General features: G+C 42.0%; 2 protein-coding genes across 3 annotated transcripts; both read right to left on the bottom strand.

Moving 5' to 3' along the window:
* Positions 1–325: 325 nt before the first annotated feature.
* Positions 326–10597, bottom strand: rrp12 (ribosomal RNA processing 12 homolog). The gene is made up of 34 exons (XM_020092520.2): positions 10379–10597; positions 9154–9383; positions 8827–8910; positions 8631–8707; positions 8430–8535; positions 8037–8153; positions 7804–7942; positions 7574–7701; positions 7367–7465; positions 7190–7281; positions 6976–7087; positions 6309–6409; positions 6111–6225; positions 5878–6020; positions 5675–5796; positions 5523–5587; positions 5281–5443; positions 4525–4679; positions 4313–4380; positions 4114–4207; positions 3866–4024; positions 3674–3754; positions 3428–3533; positions 3235–3342; positions 2982–3139; positions 2804–2895; positions 2342–2497; positions 2088–2251; positions 1869–1979; positions 1742–1788; positions 1544–1622; positions 986–1053; positions 812–894; positions 326–725 (listed from the first exon to the last, which is right to left on the bottom strand). The coding sequence occupies exons 1-34, from the start codon at positions 10515–10517 to the stop codon at positions 623–625; spliced, it is 3864 nt and encodes a 1287-aa protein (XP_019948079.1). The 5' UTR covers positions 10518–10597; the 3' UTR covers positions 326–622.
* A 927-nt stretch (positions 10598–11524) lies between these two features.
* ubtd1a (ubiquitin domain containing 1a) lies at positions 11525–18277 on the bottom strand. Of its 2 annotated transcripts, XM_020090514.2 has the most exons (5): positions 17903–18277; positions 17459–17545; positions 13327–13554; positions 12659–12844; positions 11525–12438 (listed from the first exon to the last, which is right to left on the bottom strand). In XM_020090514.2, exons 1-5 carry the CDS (start codon positions 17952–17954, stop codon positions 12224–12226), a joined length of 768 nt encoding a protein of 255 aa, XP_019946073.1. In that variant the 5' UTR covers positions 17955–18277; the 3' UTR covers positions 11525–12223. The 2 variants fall into 2 exon arrangements, with proteins under 2 accessions (XP_019946073.1, XP_019946081.2); XM_020090522.2 differs by lacking the exons at positions 17459–17545; positions 17903–18277 and adding an exon at positions 15886–16168.
* Positions 18278–19085: the final 808 nt, after the last annotated feature.

The raw sequence follows: 19085 nt of genomic DNA on the forward strand, positions 1-19085 counted from the left end.
GACACAGTGAGGCTCAGACACAAAGGATCATGGTCAGTTTGTCACTTCATGACTCATTTTGCTGCAATCTCTCTCAGGATATGAATCACACAAGGCTTTTACATCAGCCTGCACCCCCACAACATATGGAGCTTATATAGCTGGAGGAAAATGTGGGTTGCTGATATGAGGAAGGGGAATTTTTCATTACTTTTCAGCTTAAAAACTGTTTTAATTATGTAAGTAAATCAAATTAAAACAGCGTCACTGATTGCTGCTGTTCACTGTTAATAATTCAGAAGTCTACAGCGCCCCCAAGTGATCAAATAACGCAACAACATAGGGAAACGTTACTCTTCCCAAACAGTATTTAATTTGTTAATTTGTCTGAGGGGTTAATATGACAACCAAATGATTTTCCATTTGATCAGCCAGTATCAATCGAGTCAGGGACAGAACATTCAACACAATATTTGTTTGTTTACTCACTCACTTCAGGACGTCAACAGTTTAAAAACAAACTGGTTTCACACAGACACACACACATCCGAGGTGTATGTTCAAATTTCAGTAAGAGTGTATGAACACGCAAACACACACACACCGCATTTAGAGTCCATTGGATTTATATAAGATGTGCCCCTCAGGCTTTCCTCTTTTTCTTCTGCATTTTCTTTCCAGACAGCGCCCCCTTTTGGGCTCCTTTCACCATGCCCTTGAACTGGCCCTGTATTTTGGCTCGCTTCCTGTGGACAAAAAAAAAAAGGTGTAAGTGCCCAACATTTTTAAATAAAATCCATTATGGAGATCTACAGAGACACGTTGCTTGTACCTGCGATTGAGCTGAGCTTTCTTCAGAGGGATGTAAGCATAGGGATCAAGTTTTCCTTGTTTCTTCACATCTCCTTTTCCTTTCTGTGAGATGAAAGAGGAAAGAACAGAAGCTCAGACTTCAGCATTGTGTGTGTGTGTGTGTGTGTGTGTCTGTGTGTGCTGTCAGACTAACCTTTGACTTGTAATCAGCTCCAATGTCTTGTCTGTCTCCAAGAGGTCTGTGAATACCTGAACCTCCAGCTGAGTGGAGAAAAAAAACAATGTTGCTTAGCCAGAAATCAATTGGGCTACATGGACTTTTGGGAGCTGACGCCAATATCAGGGTGTAAAAAAATTCAGATATTGATGTATTGGCCGATATATGTAAGTTGATTGAATTGAATGATTCCAAAGATGTTTTCAAATCATCATCACAAAGAAAGTTAATGACCATTAACTGTATTATAAATAACTATAAACAAAAAGAAAACAAATGCAACCTAATTTATAGAAGATGAATAATCAAGAACAATGTTCTTTTACGTATATTTAAACATGAAACCACAGCTTTTCTGCATTGTTTATTCTATAAAATAAAACTTTTCATATTGGCAAAAATAAAAGAAGAACTTTAATGGCTGATAAATAGGTTGGACTCTTTACTCTTAAACTATCTCAAGAACCTGGAGATCTTCCTGATCTATAACCTATTTATGACCACAGGGATTTCGTACTACTATAATGATCATACCTTTATATTTTAACTGGGGTTCAATGTCCATGTCGTCATCAAGGTTGTCATCTTGAATCTTCCTTTTCTGTGACTTTTTCTGAGGGTGATAAAAAAAACATAATAAATACAAAGCAGCAATATATATATATATATATACACACACACATAGAAGCACAATGATATCTATAACTCCTGTCACATTTGTTAAGAACTCACACTCTTGACTCCAGCCTCTTCTAGAATATCATTGATCTCTCCCTCATCTGTGGAAACAGTCATGAGACAGTGTCACATCCTGTTCAGACATAAAGCAACACACACAACAGTAGTGTCTTCTCCTCACCTTTATCTTTCACAACTTCCTCTTCGTCTTCTTTAATGATCAGCCGTCCATCTGAAGTCACTTTAAAGCCATGGTCAATCTTGGTTCTCTTTTTCAGCTCTGGGTTGGTGGCTGGAAAAAAAAATTAAACAAACACGCGTCATCTCTGTTTTCTTGGGAAATGGACACACAAGCTGGAAGCAATCAGAAAAATGAACGTAAGGAGCATCTGTTGGTTACCTAACACTCGCTGGGAAACTTTCGGGTCCAGGAAGTTGAGAGGTTCATCTTCCTCTCCTTCTTTGAGCCAGGCCCGTCCTTTCTGCCGTCTGCCTGGTTTCTTCTGAGTCTTTCCTTCGTCCTCTGACAAATCGCTATCTGACTGTGCGAGGATGTCCTCAATACTTAAAAAGGAAAGGACACAAGGTTTCAACAGAGAAGGGTGCATGTATAAGGGAAGGCAGAGACATATGTGTGTGGAGCAGTGGTCTAACCTTTCGCTCTTTCCTTTAGCTCCCTCCTCTTCACTCTCGGAGTCGTCCTCCTGATCAGTCGCCTGTTTCCGTCTCTTGGTGCGAGCCTCAGCCTTGCGGATGTTTACCAGCACCTTGTGGTGTTCTGCAGGCAGCATGCTCTTCACCATCTCAAAACTATAGACACACCAGATGATCAGACACATCCACAAAAACACATCCCACAGAAGTAATGCAGCTGACGCTATGAAATGTCCAAGGAGATAAGTCGTGTTTAAACAACCAGATCAGTATGTTAAAAATATTACTGCTTATATCAAGTGGTCAACGTTCAGCTATCTTGTGTCTCAAGTATTTGAATATGTTGTGAATCCATTTACAGATGTTGAATTAAACAGAAAGAACAGAATTCACCAGTCACAAGATAACTGAACATTGACCAGTTTATATTTATAGGATTTAAACTTATTTTCAAACACTTACCCAAACTTCCTGATAAACTTAGTGAAGATGTTCTTCAGTTTCGTTCTGAAGTGCCTCCTCACGTCATCATGAATGTTGCCGATGCCCTCCATCTGAACACAAAGATTGAAACCTCTGTTATATCAGAGCACAAATATCGTTACGCTTAACTCCAGCATTGACAATGTGCAATTCATACCATGACAGTGGCGTGTGAAGCCAGCATCTTAGGGTCCATGATGAAGAGAATGACCTTCATGAAGCCTAAGGCTGCTTTGACGATCTCTCTCGTGCGAGATGAGAGCAGCAGACAAATGTTGTGCAGCAGCTGCTCCATGACTGGCACCTCGATGGAATCTGGGAAGGGAAAGAAAAGGTGTCGCACTGAGTCCCGTCCGCCAAAGCAGCGTTTAAAATAGCAACAGGAAACCGCTTAAAGTCATCAGGTCTACCTTTATACTGGAACACTAATCGAGTTAGTGCCAACACTGTGCAGGTGATCATGGTGACGGAGCCTGAGAATCCTGCAAACACCATCACCAAATACTGCTCCATGGCATCTGGATGAGAGACAGATGTTTAAAACTACCCAGTCCACTTGTGTCCACACAAAGACCCACACTGAGAGGAGAACGGGCGTGTTACCTTTTGTGTTCCCACAGAAGCGGACAAAAGCATTTCCCATTTCCACCAGCAGGTTGTAGGCGTTCTTACGAGCTCCAACAGAAACTTCCTTCGTACATATAATCACCTGCCGGAGAGAACATCATCATGAAAATGATACACATCAGAACTCACTGTGCGTTTGCCATCACTTGAGTGTGAGTGTGTGTGTGTGTGTGTGTGTGTGTGTGTGTGTGTGTGTGTGTGTGTGTGTGTGTGTGGTTGTACCTCTGGCAGCAGTGCGGCGATAAAGTCTTTGTGCTCTTCGCTGAGTCTCTTCACGATGTGGCTCAGACACTTCAGTCTAGGCTGAGAACAAGCAGCAAAAAAAAAAAATGATTCAACTCTGACAGCTCAGTAAATCAATACATCCCCTCTCGTGTCTTGTTTATTTTTCCTCTCTGGATGCAGCAGTCTCACCCTCTTTGCTGGCGACGAGGCGTTCTTAAGAGTCTCGAGCAGGACGGCTTTGAGCGTTTCCAGATTTGCCAACACAAACGACCTGCACTCATCTCGCTCTCCTCCGCACATCTCCTCCAGCACTCGGTACGCCTTCTTCTGCATGCCCTGATCTTTGGTCTGAAACAAATGCAACAGACACAAAGTTAACACGTAATATATACTTTGGTTCAATAGGTTCAAACTGAGAACACTGTGTGTTCCGTTACCTCCAAATATGGACGAATCAGCTCGAAGGTTTTAGTCATGGTGAGCTCATCTACAAAGGGAGCCATGGCAACCATTAGATCCATCATTGACATCCTGCAGATAAAAGGGAGCAACAAATAGAGAAGAGTAATTATATTGACACCTACCATATTTAATAAAATATAAGATACATTTAAATAATCGGTTTTCATATCGTACCGTGTGAACTCATTGGTGTCTGTGCTGCTCAGTCTGTCTGTGGCTTTTTGAAGGAAGGTGCAGGTCATCTGTGGACGATAGTTTGATTAGTGATGAGAAATGTGGACAGCAAGTCAATCAACAATCATCACTTCAGTATGAAACAAGATCTCAGAAAACATAAAAAGCTTTATCACTGTGCAAAGGAACTAAGCTCATGAAGCTCGACTGACCTGCGTTTCGGTGACAGTCAGGTAAACCTTGATGGTGTCGAGCACGGCCATCCTGTATGTGCTGGACTCTCCGGCTGCAGGCTGCTGGCCGTACACGTTGAAAAGGATGGGCAGGAAGTTCTTAGAGAAGCGGCCCACTTCAGCCTTTTCTTCTTCTGCAGACATAAAGCAGACATGTTTTTAACCCTCTGAGTTTTTAAGCCTTGGGAGGTTGTTGTTTGCACAACCCTTTTTAAATCGCTCTAAACTAACTTTATATTCTTCCATTTCATTCAGACATCAGGTCTCAGTCTTCTGCTTAGCTATATTATTATTATATTATATTTTACGCTTGTGATTGTGTCATTATTACATTACGTTGTGTGTGGTGGGAAATGTGTCAAAAGTAGGCAGAAGCATTCTCAAAATCTCAATGTATGTATTTCAAATCACGGTTCATGTTTCTATGATTATAAATGTTTTGAGTTAATACATTTGATGTGTTTATTTAGAAAGATATGATCAGAAACATGTTTGACTTTTGTACGTTTTAAATTTGTAACACAATTTCAATACATTTATAATGGTTTATTGATTTATAATAGTTTTTCTACAGATTTAAGAGATGTGACTTTAACATCCTCCAAGAAATTATATCATAGTCAGCAAAAATACCAATGTAGGCACTGGTGGCCCATTTCTATTGCACAGGGTTAATGTATTGATTGCAAAGGTAGTTTTTTTTAGGCATCTTGTCTCTGAACATGTGCCTCCTACCTGTGGAGCAGCTCTTGTTGATGATGGTGCGCAGGGCCTGGCACACTGTGAGTCTCAAGTCTGGCTGTTCATTAATGGCTACACCAATTGTGCGGGCGAGGCCTTTGAAAGACACCAGCAGATCCACGGGACACGTGCAGAAGCCAGGGAGCATGGTCCAAATCTGAAAATAAAAAGACACTTACATCTTAATACACAGTTTTACTCCGGATACCGAGCATTAGTCATGTTAAGTCCGTTACCTGAAGCTGTAGAGTCTGGTAGACTTTGGCCTCTAGTTTCTGTCCTGCCTGCTCCAATTCTTCAGCTGCAACACAAAAACAAAGTCATCAGAAAAAGACAATCGACCTTCCCAGTGACATCACCATCAAGTGGAGAGCAACATTTTCTTTACCTCTCTGTTTGAGCGTAGACGCCAGAGGGAGGAAGTAAGAATTGAAGAAACCAAGATGAGTGTTCTTCACGTGATCCCGTATGACCGGGATCAGCCAACTTCGTGGGAACTCTAAGTCATCGCTGGTGAAAAAGATATGAGTCGGTCAGTAAAACCACAGCGAGACAAGAGGGCTGCTCCACTCTGTGTCTCTGTGCTCTTACTTGAAGCCAGTGATGTTGAGAGGCACAGCACCAAGCACAACGTCAGGTCCCATGCTCTCCACAGCGCCTCCTACAGCCAGATCCAACTCCCCTCTGAAGGCGAACTGAGGAGTGGAGCGCAGGTCTGCCAGAGACTGCAGGGACTGTCACACAGGACACAACACAAAGACTCAGGCAAAATGTTTTCACCATCTTTACTCCACATGGTGATCGACGGCGTTGTGCGACTCTACCTTGGCCATGACGGGGTGAGCTTGTTTCCCAGCAACCCGATAGAAGCAGCCCAGGATCTGCAGCACAAATGGCCAGGAGGCATGGAAGCGATAAGACAGTCCTTCCTCTATGATACTGGAACAAACGCACACACACTCATCAGGATGAGCATTTACATTCTGCTATGAAGAAAAGTGAGACTGGCTTGAGGGATTTACCGAAACATTTTGCAGATATAAGAGGGATTTCCTGCAGAGGCCGTGGCACTGATGATGTCTGTTCCAACCAAGCTAGGAGCCACACATTCAGTCAGCAAATTCTGAAAAAGATAAACATGAATAAATCAACAGTCTCTAATGCACCTTCCCATGAAGGCTCTGAGCAGATGATGACTTGAAAATGAACAACATTATCAACACACATCCACGTCACTGACCTCGTTCAGACATGGTTTTAACATCACAACCTGATTGATTTGATCACAAGTGATCAGCACTAAGTTCATGTGTAAACGCACCCAAAAGAGTCCTCAGTGCGGCTTGAGATCCATTCAGACCACAATCAGAGGTGGTCTGGGACAAACGTGTGAACAGAAATGGATCCTGGGACACATGTGAAGGACCCCTACTCAGCTGACATCCTCTGACCTACTACAGTATTTTAACGCATCATATGTTAATATGTTCCAGGCAACAACCAACATATCATCACTAACCACCACGTAATGATTTCTATAGTTTTTTCAGTGAGATCTGATCATGTGGCCACATTCAGGACGCATTTTAAGTGTGAACACGCGAGCTTAGAGCTGTCAGCTTGTGATTGGATCTCTCAGGACGGATGTTAATACCAGGTCTGACACTCAATGGAAGATGATTCTGTTACCTTTAGTGTGTTGGTGGCTGCAGAAACCACCTGCGTGTGAGGCGACAGGAGACAGGACATGGCAGCAGAGAAAAGACGAGGGAGGTGACCGAAACTCAGAGAACTCTGCAAGCTGGACAAAGACAGTTGACACAATGGACTTAACTTGTTTGTCGAAAACACACACAAAAAAGCAAGATTACAAGACAGGGTTTTGCTGTAGTGAGTTGATTACCTTGCCAAGTGAATGTGTGCTTTCTCCATGACGGCGAGCCAGGCGAGCAGAGGCTGCAGGTCGTTCTCACTGGGCATATAGTCGTACAGAGCCTGGAGATGAGAATAAAACAAGTTCTCACACCACATTTTGTAAAGATGACTTCAGCACATTTCTTTTTTGGTTGTATTTCCTCACCGTGATGATCTGAGCGTTGAGTTCTGGCGAGAGGGTTGAGGTGTTGGGCTTCCCGCTGAACAGTTTATGGAAGGCCTGCATGGCACTCGCAGTCACCAGCTGCAGCCAGAAACACAGCGGGATAATTAAAAAATAACCTCGTCTGTGTGACTGTGTAGATGAACAAAGAGCATTTGGCTGCAAATATATGTTTTTCTGAGTTCTCACCACATGACCGAGTGTCATCACCCGCAGCAGAGTCTCACAACAGGACTTGACGGCTCCCTGAGGAAACGTCCCCATCAGCTCCTTCAGAAGACCCAGCATGTGAAGTGTGGTGGTGTCCTCTTTGCTGCCTGAGGGGTACGAGAAAAACAGACATTAAGTAAAAACCTGCCATTTGATCACAGACAAAAAGAATGTGTCAGTAAATTGTGTCAATGCTCGTGGTGCTCTACCTCCTGCCTGCTCCATTTCTTTGATGCAGAACTTGGCTGTGGTCACTGCAGCAGGGTGATGGGCCGGGGCGTTGTCTGTGAACAGGAAATCACTTCCTCTGATGATGGAGCAGACACCTTGCTGTGCTGATTTACGAACCTGAAAGGAAAAGTGGGCAGAAAATGGAACGATTTCAGAATCTCATTCGATATTGAATTGAACATTCGTTACTTCTAAGGAGCTGGAGACTGACCTTGGGTTTGCTGTGCACTGTGAAGCTGAGCAGGCCGTGGTAAACCTGAAGAGTGGACGGATAAGTCCACACGGACGCATCCTGCTTCCGTAACAAAGTGGCCAAGCATGACAGGATCTATAGACGCAAACAGAAAACTAGAATTACCTCCCTGTGGGTGTGTCCCTCCACCAACCAGTGCAGCTCCAGTCTCCATTCAGTTTTTCCAGACTCATGTTAGGTCACCATGACCTTTGACCTCTGCAATCTAATTAGTTTATCATTGAGATCAAGCTGGTCAGTATTTGGATTCCCATGAGCAGACTTAAGGTATCATGTTCAACAGAATGGGATGGACGGACAACCCAAAAACCCTCATCCACCAGCCACTGGTGCAGAAACAAATCCACTTACCCATCTGAGAGCCGATGCAGTCTCAGACGTGGCCTGTTTAGTCATGACATCCATCAGAGCCTTGGTGGTGTCAGAGAATTTGGAAATGAGCACCGGAGCAGGAACCCTGAGGAACACAATACACCAGTCACATATCTGATCAGCTGTGACATCACTGGCAGTTATTTATCTGGAGAAAAATAAAAAGGTATATAATCCAACCGTTTCATGACGAGGTTGAGGAGGTACGCCACGGCAGCCTGCGACTCTGCTGAATCCACAACCTCCAGGGTGGTCATCTAGAAAAAACACAAACATGCTTCGTCTTCAGATAGCACGCGTCCTCTTACTATCACCTTTCAACACAGGACATGTTGTTTGATATCTTAGTGAATATATAGAAAAAGGCAGCACTCACCAAAGCAGCAAAGTACTCTGTCTCAGTCTCTTTGCCTCCTTGACCACGGATCACCTCAGTCACAGCTGCCAATACTGCACAAATCTGTGAGGGATTGTATGTGCAATTCAAAATGTGTTCGTGGGGTTTATATCGTTGCATCAAGTTTAATTCTCTCTTTTCAGTGCTACCCACAAATTTGATGCAAAAAGGCAATTTGACACAAAACTAGAGTCTGCAAACATTACACACATCCCACAATTTACATTATATATAATAAATGTATTTATGAGATATGTATCAATAGGGTGCTGTACAGACATGATGTACCCTTGCTGTAATTCTTACCTCTTTGTGAGCCGCCGAGTTGGACTCCCAGAAGCGCTGCACCTTTCTAAAGGTCAGGTTGGAGCAGTCCGACAGGCCGCTGAGGAAGGTGCCCGAGGTCCTTTCTGAAAACGCCTCATCCTGCTCCTCTTCCATGAAGGCATCCTTGCGGCGGCCTGCATTGAGCTCCAGGGAACCCGTCTGCAGGTCATTGTGAAGCTTGAGGGCATCGACTGTTAGATCACTCTTTTCTGTGGAAGAAAGAGACGATGACAACTTGGTTTTCATCAATGTTGAGGTCTTTTTAAATTTATCTTTTAGGGTGAAGTTCAAAGATCTCATTGTATTCTAATCTGGCCTAGATTCAATTTAAAGATAAACAGAGACAGACATGGGACTAGCAACTACTGCTGCTGCTGCTCACTCATCCATGGACACAGTCGATCTTTGAGGTTATGGCTTTGTTTTACTAAATCAGATTTTATAATAAAAAGAAACAAAAACCTGACTGACACTTGAATTTAAGGTTGTCCTAAAGATAAGCATCAGACTGAATGCAGAAAGCTACAGGATCGAGGAAAAGGTGAACATTTCCTACAAGCTCATCCAGTGAAACAGTGGGGGAAACACTGTGAAAGTGTTGGTACTAGTAACAAGTATTACATTTTATATTTAAGGACAAAAAATTGGATCTCAGGGTTAACGTATTAATTTTAGCCAAATAGTTCATTCACAAAGCTACATTTATAAAAATCCCAACTATCTTCACATGCTCTTTTTCGATGAATCCCATTTTTACATAAAGTCCCTGAAGTTACTAAATTCTGCCAACGACCAGTATGCACCATTGAACACAACACAAAATCTATCCCACATTCATTTTGGTTCACCTTATTCATTTTCTATTTTATTATATTCAATCTTTAAACAATTGTTGTTTCCATGTGATTAAAAATTACTGCTGTCTACTTATTGGACAGCAGTGATGATTCAGAGTGAGGTGTATCAACACAAACACAAACACACTGCAGTGAGAATAAATGAAAACAGTCTGACTTGATGTTTAACAGAAGTGAAGGAGACTTTAGAAAGACGTGATGTTCCACTGACGTCCTGCCTGGCTTCACTGACACACACTGAATGGCGCAGCACACACACACATTCCCCGTGCTGGTAAAAGTTAAATGGCTAACTCTAGCTAACGTTAGCCACTAGCCACAGACCCACGTGTAATGGGGAGTCTCACCGGTGGGTCGGCTGAAGAAGCGGCTTTTAGCAGCCTGCCGGAAACGACTGGTCTGCGGGTTGGAGTCGCTGCTGTGTCCCTTCTTCCACCGTTTCAGCTTCGAGCCCGCCCCGGACCGAAGTTTCCCCGATTTCACCATTTTCGGGATTTAAAAAAACAATCTCGTCCGCTGCCTGAGCTGCTGCAGGCGGCTCTGTCGCTCAGGAGTGACGTCACAGGCCCTCACACATGTCTGGGCGTATTTCTGAGATGTACATGGTGTTATTCTTCCGTTAGAGGGCGCTGTCCCCTGCACACAAACTAATTAGAATAGATAGATAGATAGATAGATAGATAGATAGATAGATAGATAGATAGATAGATAGATAGATAGATAGATAGATAGATAGATAGATAGATACTTTATTGATCCCGAAGGAATTTCAAGCATCCAGTGGCAGTAACATACATTGAACATAAATTAGACTTGACTTATGCATTAGAGTGAACTTATAACACAGTAACCATAAGGAGGAATTGGCCTGAGATTAATGTAAATTTAAATATGTACAGATGAATTGAGGAAATTAAATTAAATTAAATTAAACATTTGCAGAGAAATTAAACATTTGCATAGGATTTCAATATATACAGAGGAATTAAAAATGTGCAGTAATATTAAATATTTGCAGAAAATGTGCATAGAAAATAAATATAGAACTGCTTTAAGTTAACCTGTGCTAATCGTCTGTACAAAAACTATATAAAAACTAGAAGGTACCTATAGAAATAAAAATGTTTTATACAACTATAAACTATATTAAAAATATAAAGTGACCGTAGAAGATTGGGAGAAACGGGGATAAAGGACTGTGTGCAATTAAATTAGGTTGTAAACAGATGAATGAAATGAATGAATGAATGAAAGTCACATCACAGCATGTAGCTGAGGTAGTCAGACATGGCAATGAGTCCAGGAAGTTGTGCAGAGAGATTAGTCCATTGTCTATAGAATGGCAGCCAACCCAGAAGTCCCCTGAAAGAGAATCAAGCTGCACCAGTTTGAAATGTGCCTGATTTATTTCATCTTTTTATTCTCTGGGACGTTTTCTCCTTTCTGTAGAGACATACATGTGCTGCTTAAGAGTCAGAAAAGTACACAAAAACTTAGACTTAACAATATTTATTGATAAGTTATTTTACAGTGTAGCATCGTATTGTACATACAACTACAATACCGTGTTTGGAGTGATGGGAATGATAAACACAACTGATCATTCATTGCATTATGTGACCTCATCATGAATAAAAGAGTGTGAATTGAAAATGTCCAAATGACCAAACAGCACATGTGGAAAACTGATATTTACAGGATTGTTTTTCTGCCATCTTCAGCCTATTTCTTCAATTGCATGATAGAAATCTTGAAAAATAAAATAAAATAAAATAATTGCAGAATGGATTTTCCTTCTGTGGATCCCAGAGATGACTCAACAGATTTAGTTTATGAATAAGAACAAGTACAAACACACGTGACAAGGAGGGGGAATCCATGTAAACAACAAATTAATGTCCACACAAACACACAGACAGACAGACAGACAGATATTTGGACAGATAAACATCTTAGGACTCTACTTTTTCTCTAAAGTGTTTCAGTGCTTCAATATTCTTACTTCATTTGGAAAAAGGAAAATACAAAAAGGAGCAATATAAAAGCAATAATTTATTATATATAAAAATGTACAGAAAATTCCACTGCAGTACCAACTGGAAAGTGATTTCAAGCCCTACTCCTCTCCCTGCAGCCCCCTGTGGCACTTCCTTCATCTCTTTCATTGCTTCACAGCCCCTCTGTCCCTCCCCTCAGTTCGGTATGACTGAAGGGTTCACGTTCACGATCACTTGGACGACAAAGTCCTTCTGGATCTTGGTGTCCTGAAGTCGAGTCTTGTCGGTCAGGAGCTTCCCGGAGAAGAACCACCTCTGGCGAATCACATCAATTTCTTCATGCTCCTCCAGCTGTTTCTTCAGCTCGGCGATGGAGTCCGCCATGCTGGCTGTCAGACGCACATCCTTCCCTGAGAAAATCCACAAGGCAAGAAATAAGAGATGACACAGATTCCTGAACAAGCTTCAAGACACTGAAAGGCTATAAATTATAAATCAGTCTCCAGCTGAGAAGAGCTTAGATGTGATATTATATATGCATGAGGAAAACTGCACAACATGTTGTTCTTTACATTTAAATGTCATTTTCTATATACATGCATGTGACAGGTCATGGAGGGTATTTCTTACCTGACGACAATCGTACCCGCAGCTGGAACTCTTGTCTGCACGGAGGGGGCTGAGCCTGTTTTTGGGTGGATTCAGAGGTTTTGCTCTCGCTGGACGTCTCAGAGATGAGGTTGACAGGCGGGGCTAAAGTGTACGCTGGGAGCTGGTAGCGGTTTCCCAGTTCATCGTAGCTCTCTGTCAGGGAGCCTGCGGAGGGAGGAATGATCTACATCAGCAACCTGTTTCCAAAAACCTTCCAACCCCTACACATTAACCCTTTACTCTACTCAAACACCCATGTCCCTCAACCAGGAGGAGTGTGAGGCCAATACATTCCATTTACTTACAACACACTTACATCAACAACCCCAGTGTTTCTAAGCTGGTAAATAGTTAAAAGTAAAAAGCACATGATGTGCATGAACACTCTCATGGCTCTGTGTGCACTAGTCCACTCACATTGGTCACGCAGCACTGCGACTGTTATGTAACTACTACAGTAGTAATCTCTGAACAACTGAAGCGTGGGGATTGTGCAAAGTGTCCTTTGACATTTTCTGACTTATTAACGTACATTTCTGCTGGAGGTTCCCAAAACATTTATAACTTACACTTCACATCTGGATGAAGCACATTTCAATATCTGAGTGTGTGCGTTGGTGAGCATGTGCCTGTGGGTGTGTTCGTACCATGTGGCACAGTAATGCAGGCTCCGTCCACGATGGCCTGCGCTAGCTCCAGGTCATTGCACTCCGCAGCCAAAGCTGCAGCTCTTAGTGCGTCCCAGATCTCTTTCCGTCCATCGAAGGCCGGAGCCGTGTCCCAAAACTCATCCCTCTTACTCCTCAGCTGGCCCTCCGTCATTGGGTATTCACTCTTCCATTTTGGACGCTCCTTCTTGAGGGGCTCGTTACGTCCTTTAAAGAAAAAAAAGAAAAGAAGGTTGTGTTTAATCTGACCTGAGAACAAAAGCATCAAAGACATGCAGCAAAGGCCTCCTCAGGCCTCTGTACGTGGGGTGACCACCCAACAAGGTGAGTCACCAGGTGCCCCAACATGACGCAGCTAAAACAGCTAAAAGGGATGATAGAGCAGTGGAGCAATGAGAAACCTGCCCAGTATGTCGATGGTTGATGGGTTGGCTCAGGCCTTTATCCCTTTATCGTGACCTTGGGACACGTAAATATCAGTAAATCATATCATTACTATGATGACAAAAACAAATATCCCACAATAATATAATCTAAAATGAATGGAATACACATTAGAAAAGATACATGTTTCAAATGTACTATAACCTGTTTAGGTGCCATACTAAAATCTTCAGGGAAAAGTCACACTTAAAAACCGGCTGTGTACATCCCCTGGCATCTGGGATATTTACAACTTCTTCATTGGCTACATGAGCTAAGTACAAGCCAATTACTACTGTGCACGGAACTGTTCTTTGCCAGACGTCAGCAGACAGACAGAGTAACCTCACACACCTACTCAAGATGTTTCCCCGGTGGCACATGCAGAAATATCCACTGTACCCATGTACCAAGAAAGTCAGTTTGGTTTACAGGGAGAGGAAAATCAAAGTGATTATTTATAGTGCTGCAGATTACTGCAGTGGCTAGTAACACATAACATGTGCACTGACATGCACACACACAAACATGCACACATACACACACTGCAGAAGATTATAGGCAGTAATCAGGTTCCACATAACAGGATTTATCTGCCCCTATCCCATAAGGCATTGGTTGGAGAGATGAGCACCCTTTGGCCAATGAAAGGCAGCGAAAACACACAAGTCTTCTACAGCAGGCACAACAACATCACAAACACAAATCCACTACACTTCGATTATTACGTCACCATAGTTTCAAATTGTGGAACTTTTCTGTGCTGCTGTCTTATCTTCACTTAAGTATAAGTTTGATTCCCATCACACAATATGCACATTTATATGATTTTCTATACTAGTGACAATGCAGGCCATCATTTAATGTTATATGTGACACTATGACCTTCACAGATGAGGCGAGTGAGGATTTGGTGTCAAGGGTCATTTTTGTACATACTTTAATCAAATTAACACTTTCAAAGCAATATAATACAACGCATGAGTCTGGAAACAGTAAGAGTAAAAACATATTCAGTATTCCTTTTATCGATCCTATGCGAATTATAATTCAATATGATAATGAATAATCAATATTAAAATTGTATTTCTCTTGTACAAACATGGGTCCTCAGGGTTCATACCTACTTCTGTTATTGTGTATGTGCAGCTGCAAAGTTGCAATTGTGCACATGAGCATGTCAACCAAATAAATGCAAATGTATTTTTCGTCTGAAGATCCTGAAACAGACTCATCAGTTCCCCAAATCAGTAAACTTCAGTTTCAGTGAACAGCAGAACAACACACACCTGTTCCTGGTTGTAGTATATATAATATCCTTCATGTCACCTTTTGGTTCTGTGTTTTCTGGAATAAAGCGGATGTCACCAGTGATGACAACCTGGATTATATGACGATGGTTTTAACCACGTCACTGAGCCTGATTGTTTGTGTACAGTGTGGATGCACAAGGTCAACTTTGCCATGTGTCTTGAGCTGTGAGCCATATGTACCTGGAATCTGAGCTTAGCAATTTCCACTGAAGTCAGTGGCTCAAGCTTTTTTTCTCTGTTAACTTTAACAATTCAATTTCAGGAAAAACTAAATCTGTATCTCAAAAGGAACTGAAACATGTAAATGAAAGGATTATTATTGGGCTGGTGCACCCATTAATGTTGCAACATTTCTATATGCAAATTTAAAAGCTGTCGTTGTAATGTTCTGCACTGCACTGTTTCCAACCTATGATACTGGAAAACAAATAAACTCCGAAATATTGATATATATACAAGCAAGTAAGTCCTGTATCGCCTTTAGAACCATAACAGCATTTTTAAACAGATTTTTAATCCATCAAAGTTATGAAAACTTTCATGAAAGTTTAAAGAGGCAGCACTTTCACATAATTCTGTATATTATTTCATAAAGAAAAGCTATTAACCACAAATTATTTTATAAAATGATGTAAAAATCTTTGAAAAACATAGTACAATAGTAACAACGGCACTGACGATCTTGAACTCTACACAAAACCCTCTGAGACAACACATGGCACAACAAAGAGAGCTGCACGAACATGAAAACAGAAAACGTGAAAGTATTTCTCTCACCGCAGACAAAAAGATCTATACTTACTTTTCAACAAAATCTTAAAGGGTGTATTTGGAGCATGGGAGTAGTTGTATTCTCTGGAGTTTGGAACTCCCATAGCTGCTCTTTCTGAGGTTCGAGTCCGAGACGAACTACTGCACATCAAAAGTCTGCAATAATGAGCTACAGAGCCTGATGAGGAAGAGCACAACACCAGCTGTCTGCAACCAGCTTGCTCTGCAGACACGCCATGCTGTTGACGAAACAACTCCGCCTGATCTCTTTTGCCGCTGCTTTGCAGATTTAAAGCTCAGCTAATGGTCGTGCCACTCGCCCAGTTGACTAAAAATGACCACTATCCATCCAGTTATAACCATTCTAATAACCATCAGCCCCAAACATACCACAGGAGCGGCTCATGGAAAGAGGTACAGTTAATGGGGGAGAGTAATTTGAGTGTCCTGGCCAGAAGAAGCTTTAATCCTATCAACTCTATTTAGAGGCAGGATAGAAATACCCAAAGGCAACATGTTAAACCTATTAACAGACAATAAACCCTTGACAAACTCTTGTGGTGAGTTTGAAGGAGAATCTACGGTACTGTGACCTCTCGTGCAACAGGTGACGTATTCCATGTGAATACATGCCAATAAATCTTTTCAGAGGTTGCATCAGCAGAGCAAGTAGTTAGGCCGTTTGTTAAAAGAGGTTTTGTGTGTTTGCATCTCACAAAAGTACAAGTGGCGAGACGTGATCTGAGAGGTGAGATACATCATCTTTTTCTGCACCAAGTGCGTGAAATTCTGATATGAAATCGCCCTGTGCAGGCCCCTGTTTAAACACCGTGCTTATCAGTGCAAGTTCCTCAGCACAGATTAGACACATGACTAAGCCGTGGCGACTGAGATGTTTGAGCACCTGAGTCAGTAAGCCTGCAGACTGAGGCAGACGCTGCAGCGCAGAGGTGCAGCTACAGGAATCATTTTATCATGAAATGCTTGGATCTCTTAGGTCTTGTTGCCGATCTGGCCGGTGCTAAGTGAGCTAACCAGTTGCATAAATAGTTGTGGCAGTGCGTCCTGAAATCATTTTTGTGAGTCTGCTGTGTCACAGAAGCAATTTTCATTTGACGGTAATGGAATAATGTTTCAATGTAACAGTGCAAGGCCTGCAAAAATTGAGACACAGGCTGAGGGGGGAGTACAGAGGGTCATCCACCAACCAGAAGGTCAGTGGTTTGATGCCCATGACCTTCAGTCTGTAAAATCCTTGGGCAAGACACTGATCCCCTGGCCGTGCTGACAGTGTATAAATAGTGTCCAATAGAAAGTGGTGTGTGTTGGCTGAATATCACCTGTACTGTAAAGTGCATGGAGTGGTCTAAGACTGGAAAACCACCATCTAAATACAGTTACTACATACATTTACCATGTTGACTGACTTCTAACAGCAGCCTCTGCAAAAGTCAAAGCACAGAAACCACCTCATCCCCACTTTCTGATTGAAGGGCATCATCTCTGAAACTTGAAGCAGATCTCTTGTGCGTTCACTAAAATATGTGCATGTGAACATGGAGTCCCTTCAACTGCTGAGAGGCTGCAGCACATCACATCCTCACCTCCACGTTTTTTGCTCCTCGTGGAGCTCCGGGCACTCCCTGGTCCATCCGTCCTACTCCTCCCCACACAGCCTCCCATCACTGCCCCTACATCACCACAGCGAGGAGACAATAGAAAACATCAGCGTCTGCATCACATTCTCCAACTAACACGTTGTTCAAAGTGCATGTGTGATGATAATGATGGTGTGAAAAGCATGATGGGGGAATAATGACAGCTCAGCACTCCTTGTTCCTGTGAGGTCAGACGAGCCGCGATGTTTACGTCACGTGTACTGCCAGCTGACACGAGCCTGAGCCACTGCCAGCCTTTCTCTAATCTCTAACCACGTTAACGCAACATGACACTTTATCAGTCATCATCTCAAATACGCACATTCACATCAGATTTCAATGATCTCTCTTCATGCATATTTAAGAAATGTGTTTGCTCTCGAGCCATACCAGAAATCCAGTGCGCTAAATTATGCATCCGTCTGCAGTTTGCCTGCCACATCCGAACTTGCTTCCAGAGTGAAGTTGAATCTCTGGATCCTGACGCGACGATCAGCGGAGAGAGTCAGCAGCGGGTTGACAGGGGATCAGTGTGTGTGTGTGTGTGTGTGTGTGTGTGTGCGTGTGTGTGTGTGTGTGTGTGTGTGTGTGTGTGTGTGTGTGTGTGTGTGTGTGTGCGTGCCTCCAGCAGATCTCAACTGTTTCTCATCAAAAAAAATAAAATAAAAATAAACTGAGATCAATATCCAGATTCACCCCGAACCATGATGAACGAGACCTCACGCGCACGGACCCGTTCACACCGAGGCTGGAATTAAATCCTCTTCAATCCGCACGCATGCGCAGTTCAGATAAATAAGAGCAGGCGCTGAGAAAGGACTCCTTCACAATAAGAGGGCTGCTTGTGTTTAATTAAACAGTTTGTAAAAAAAAAAAGGCAGAAGTACATATTGTTAGAAAATATCATTAGATGTGATAAAACTTGGTTAAAAACTACGTAAGAGGAATAAATGTTTGTGGTTCTGAACGAGGGTTTTAGTTTGAAATACAGGGCGGAAGTTGTTCTTATGGTCACTTTTGTTATCTAATTAATATTAACAATAATAATACCAATACGAATGGTCGTATATATACTCAGTAAACAGTATTATTTTTATTATTATTTTCACAATCAAGACACCAGCTGATGTTTCTTACATAAAATCTAAATACTGAGCAATTCAACTGTTTTTACTTATTTTGAATAAAACTTTGAATAGAACAAAGTTCTAAGTATTTAAGCTTAATTAGTTTTTTTTTTGTAAATGTATGTTAATAATATTGACTATCAAATTAAAAAAAATGTATATTGGATTAGTCTGGGAATGGGACTGAGGTACTCCTGTCCGATTTACTTTTGGCACACAATTCAGTTAACTCTACATTTACGTTTTTTTTTTAAATTGATTTGTATGCAGGTAAGATCAAGAACAGAAACACTATAAACAATGTGCAGTGTCTGGTAAGATGAGGGAATACAGTTTACTTTACATAGAAGTTTAAATAAAAAGAAGGAAAGATCACTCCACTTGATCCCAGCCTCCATGACAACACTGTTAGAGAGAGAGAGAGAGAGAGAGAGAGAGAGAGAGAG

This window comes from Paralichthys olivaceus, chromosome 14 (genome assembly GCF_024713975.1).
Source record: "Paralichthys olivaceus isolate ysfri-2021 chromosome 14, ASM2471397v2, whole genome shotgun sequence".
NCBI lineage: Eukaryota > Metazoa > Chordata > Actinopteri > Pleuronectiformes > Paralichthyidae > Paralichthys > Paralichthys olivaceus.

Coding starts and splice junctions, on each gene's coding strand:
- rrp12 (XM_020092520.2), bottom strand. CDS start 10,517: ATGGTGAAATCGGGGAAACTTCGGTCCGGGGCGGGCTCGAAGCTGAAA. Junction 8,911..9,153: donor ACTCGGCGGCTCACAAAGAG/GTAAGAATTACA, acceptor AATCCCTCACAG/ATTTGTGCAGTATTGGCAGC. Junction 3,755..3,865: donor CCTCGTCGCCAGCAAAGAGG/GTGAGACTGCTG, acceptor GCTTGTTCTCAG/CCTAGACTGAAGTGTCTGAG.
- ubtd1a (XM_020090514.2), bottom strand. CDS start 17,954: ATGTGGCAGGCAAACTGCAGACGGATGCATAATTTAGCGCACTGGATT. Junction 17,546..17,902: donor TTTAGCGCACTGGATTTCTG/GTATGGCTCGAG, acceptor GTGGTGATGTAG/GGGCAGTGATGGGAGGCTGT. Junction 12,439..12,658: donor GCGGGTACGATTGTCGTCAG/GTAAGAAATACC, acceptor GGATTTTCTCAG/GGAAGGATGTGCGTCTGACA.